The sequence below is a fragment of the Rosa rugosa genome, chromosome 2, assembly GCF_958449725.1.
Source record: "Rosa rugosa chromosome 2, drRosRugo1.1, whole genome shotgun sequence".
NCBI lineage: Eukaryota > Viridiplantae > Streptophyta > Magnoliopsida > Rosales > Rosaceae > Rosa > Rosa rugosa.
In genome coordinates this window covers 44,399,501-44,404,333 of record NC_084821.1, presented here as the reverse complement: position 1 = coordinate 44,404,333, position 4,833 = coordinate 44,399,501, and the positions used below count along the sequence as shown (strand labels likewise).

The window sequence follows — 4,833 nt, the reverse complement described above, 5'->3', positions numbered from 1 at the left end:
CAAGCTTTTTATGTGACTATGCCTCTTAAAGCATAATAGAATATAAAATACAATCAAATACTTCAAGCAAAGAAATAACATATTACAAATACATGACCAAAAAAAAAAACATATGGGCGAAGTTTACAAATTTGGGATGAGCTACTTTTTAATATTTAATATTTTAAACTAAATTAAGTTATAAATTATTGTTTTTTCATAATTTAGGGTGGGCTGTAGCCACTACAAGAGAAAACGTCATCGGCGACAACCAAAAGTTGTCGTAAAAAGTCTAAATTTCTCGCTGAATTAAAAATGTGACGACTTTGGGTTGTCGCAACCAGTTGTCGCCTTATGTGTTTTACTGATTGTCAAAAGCGACGAAATTACACGGTTGTCGCTTTTTCAATATGCGACGCATTTGGTTCCTCGCATATAACAAATTGTGAGACACACAAGTGTGTTACTAAAAACTATATGCGAGACTTTATATTTGTTGCTATTTTTAATATATGAGACTTCGTTTACGTCGCATATTCCATATGCAGGGCTTGGATGTTTGTTGCATTTTCAATAAGCGACGCAATTCGTTCCTCGCGTATGACATATTGCAAGACAAGTGAGTGCGTTACAGAATGCTATAAGCGAGACTTTATGTTTGTTACAATTTCTAATATACGAGTCCTCGTTTACGTTGCATATTCCGTATGCAAGGCTTATATATTTGATCAAAAATTTATATGCGGGACTTTTTTTTGTTGCAAAAAGTAACTGCGAGGTTTCATTTTTGTTGCATATATTAATATGTGACACATATGCATTTGTTGTAGAAAATTATATGTGAGGCTTCTTATTTGTCTCCTATAATTTCGTCGAGGAACTTATTGCGTTGCATATTGAAAAAACGACAACCCTGTTATTTCGTCGCTTTTGACAATCAGTAAAACACATTACGCGACAACTGGTTGCGACAACCCAAATGTGTCGCATATTTAATTAAGCGAGAAATTTAGTCTTTTTACGACAACTCTGGATTGTCACCAATATCTTTATAAAGATATGTCAAATTAGCATAGTTGTCGAAAATATAAAATGCAAGATTAAATATTTGTTGAAAAAAATAATAGGCAAGATCGCATATAATGTTGCATATAATTATTTGCAACATATGCAAAAGAATCATTGTTTGTTGCAAATGACTTTAAATGAGGCTGGATTGTTTGTCTCATTTAATAATTATTTATTTAAAAATTTCAAAATAATTTGAATATTTAAAAAATTAATTTATTAATAATAATAAAAGATTTATTAAATCATAAATCAAATAGAGTTTACAAAATTCTACCCAAAAATAATAATAGCTAATAAAAAGAAAAATTGTTTGCCAAGCTAGACTAGCTAAATCCTAATCCAAAAATTACTAAAAATAACTATGAATCACAAATCTTCCTCCAAATCCTCTGTTTCAGAATTATCTCCATTGTTTTGGACACCGTCTTCATCTCTTCCAAAGACATCATCTTCTTCACTGTTGGGTACTACGATATTCATGTCAATGTTTTCTGTATCAGCAAAGCAACCTTGGCTATTCATCATGAACTTCTTCAACATTGTCATTAGCTGTGCATTTTGTGACCGCATAGTGTCCACAGTTGATTCAAGCTTCTTCACTTTATCTTGCATTACGTTCATCTCAGAACTCACAGCTGTTGAAGATGTAACAGTTGGAAGCTCCATGCGAGGAAACGAGCCTAAACCACGAACTCTTTTTCCCTTCCTTCCACACTCTTCAGCCATGATTGGAATCTCATCACGCGCAGTAACTTGTACAGATTCTGGTGGAGTACCCTCTGGTGCCTCCAGGGTTAGTTTCTCCTTATGCTCTTCTCTCTTATTTTTCAGTCGATCCTACAAAAATAAAATATAAAAACAAAAATAAATATGTTATTTACTTATATATTTAAATAGTAATTATTTTCCCAAAACTAATACGACTTTAACAAAATTGATAACAATACTTACATATTTATCACGTGCAGCATCACTAACCCAATTGCTATTTGAATCTTGATACATAGCTGCCCAATTGTCTATGAAAGACAAAGGATTACCCTCCTGCAATTTAAAAAAATCTCCCAAATTAACAATTATTCAAGATAACATTTTAATTAACTCACTTTAAACTCATTAAATTTACCTTGGCTGTCCTCAAAGCATGTTGAATGAAAGGCATAGCTCCACCACGATGCGTACTCCTTTGTCTCTTTCGGCTAGTTGAATTCTTCTCGCATTTATCCTTTATAAATATTGTGAGGTTAATTATGTACTCTAAAATTTTTAATCAAAGCATAAAACTGTAATATTATTTCTTTTAAAAAAACATTCAACAATAAAAATATTTTGAAAAAATAAATGAGTAAAGAATACATACAATATATTTTGGATCGGTGTAGAGTTTATCACATAGCCAATGCCACTCCTCTGTCGATCTCTCACCCCATAGATCAGGTGGAGGAAGTGTGGCTCGTCCCCGAACAGGTGTGCCACATTTTTGGTAGTGATCATGCAACTTCCACTTGAATTGAGTATACGCCGAGCGCATCTTATCATCCACAAAATAGATAATTTTTGGATGTTCTATTTCCACGTCAAAGTGTACCTAATTAAGAATAAAAAATAATATAGTATGTTAGGAACAAAAAATATTAACTTTGCATTAAACCATTGACTTAAACTTACCGTCAATCCCTCTCGTAGTGTCCTCTTAATATTTCCTGGAATCTTATTCCATCCGCGGTAACATACCGGAGCTCGACTTCGAACCTCAATCCCTATAGCGGTAGTGAACTTCTTATTGCTGTACTCAGTATTTGGGACCCAATGCTCCTGGTCAAATATTATCTCCACCTTCTTGTTGCCATTGCTAGCAATCATCTCAATCATACCTTTCCCAGTTCTTTTGCCACGTGTTTTTTTCAATTCAGCAGGGGTAGAGGAATTCTCTGCATGATTAGATAAAAAGAATGAGAAGATAGAAACTGAAATTAATATCTTATATATCTTATATATCTTATTCTCTTTGAAAGGTTCGTTCTTTGTTGTTCATATTTCATGGGTTTTTTTTATTAAATTTCATTGAAATTATGGAACTTTGATCAATTATTGGAATCTCTCTTTATCGATTTGGTTGCGATTCTGTTTTGGATGATGGTTCTGTTGGAGGGTATATGCTTGTTTGGAAGAAGAAGAACAAAACTAATTAGATTCGATTGTTATTGGCCAGGTATGACTGATACAGCCAAGTTCATTTGCAGGACTGATGCCTCAGGCTAGTTACGTACCCCGTTGTATGGAATCTAACACCTTCGGGATATGAAATCAGGTTTCATATCCTCAAAGGGATTTTATCTCACCCAAATCTGTCTTAAAAAATTTCACCTCAGACAAGAAAATTCAAACAATAAGCGAGTAGTTGCACAAAAAATAAATGACAATTCGTATAAACCGCCGCCTAATTGGTTTTCAGAGCCTAAGTTAAACTTGTCACATAATCACTAAGCAACAACCCGTAAAAGTCGTTGCCTAATTGTTTTTTTGTGAGAAAATTAAAGTTGTCACATAAACATTAACCGACAACTCGTACAGGTGGTCGTCTAATTGGTTTTCAGCGAGGAAGTTCAAGTTATCATACAAACATTAAGCAACAAGCTGTACAAGTCCTCACTTAATTGGTTGTTTGCAAGAAAATTAAAGTTGTCACATAAACATTAACCGACCACTAATAGAAGTTGTCGCCTAATTGGTTTTTAGCGATGAATTTTAAGTTGTCACATAAACATTAAGCGACAACCCGTTGAGCTCGTCGCCTAATTGGTCTTTTGTGAGAAAATTAAAGTTGTCACATTAACATTAACCGACAACTCGTAAAAATTGTCGCCTAATTGATTTTCAGCGAGGACGTTCAGGTTGTCACGTAATCATCAAGCGACAACCTGTAAAAGTCGTCACCTTATAGGCTTTTTGTGAGAAAATTAAAGTTGTCACATATACATTAATCGACAACTAGTAGAAGTTGTCGCCTAATTTATTTTCAGTGAGGAAATTCAAATTGTCTCATAAACATTAAGCGACAACCCATTAAAGTTGTCGCCAAATTGATTTTCAGAGAGGAAATTCAAATTGTCACATAAATATTAAGCGGCAACCAAATAAAGTTGTCACCAAATTGATTTTCAGTGAGGAAGGTAAGGTTGTCACATAATCATTAACCGACAACTCACAGAAGTGGTCACTAAATCAGTATTCAGTGACAGAAATCTAGTTATCACATAAACATTAAGCGACAATTCACAGAAGTCGTCGCCTAATTAATCTTTTGCGAGGAAGTTAAAGTTGTCACATAAACATTAACCGACAATTGGTAGAAATTGTCGCTTAATTGATATTTTGCGAGGAATTGGGTGTCGCATAATGTCATATGGGCGACAACTGTCAATTTCTTGCAAATTCCTACTTTATGCGACCAATTGGTTGTCGCCGATGGGATCATGTGCGACAACTGAAATTTCCTCGTATTTGCCAAGCTTTTGCGACGAATTTTAGGTTGTCACAATGAAATTCCTCGCTTTTGCTATTTTCTCTTGTAGTGTCTGCTATTCACCAACTTTAGCTTCTGAATGGGCAGAACACAATGCTTGTAAACCGGTGGTGATAACAGGGACCCTAACCTCTTATTTATACAAGTACTAGTCCTAAGAATCCTCCCATAAAGGTTTTCCTTAAGGATCAAGTATTGTATCTAAGAATCCTAATGCATCACAGTTTAGGACTTTCTTGTAGTCCAAATAATGGATT

At 34.3% G+C, this 4,833-nt stretch overlaps 1 protein-coding gene across 1 annotated transcript; it reads right to left on the bottom strand.

The window, feature by feature from the left end:
* Positions 1 to 1,342: 1,342 nt before the first annotated feature.
* Positions 1,343 to 2,140, bottom strand: LOC133728273 (uncharacterized). The gene is made up of 2 exons (XM_062155669.1): positions 2,002 to 2,140; positions 1,343 to 1,887 (listed from the first exon to the last, which is right to left on the bottom strand). The coding sequence occupies exons 1-2, from the start codon at positions 2,053 to 2,055 to the stop codon at positions 1,417 to 1,419; spliced, it is 525 nt and encodes a 174-aa protein (XP_062011653.1). The 5' UTR covers positions 2,056 to 2,140; the 3' UTR covers positions 1,343 to 1,416.
* Positions 2,141 to 4,833: the final 2,693 nt, after the last annotated feature.

Coding starts and splice junctions, on each gene's coding strand:
- LOC133728273 (XM_062155669.1), bottom strand. CDS start 2,055: ATGTATCAAGATTCAAATAGCAATTGGGTTAGTGATGCTGCACGTGAT. Junction 1,888..2,001: donor ATGCTGCACGTGATAAATAT/GTAAGTATTGTT, acceptor TTATTTTTGTAG/GATCGACTGAAAAATAAGAG.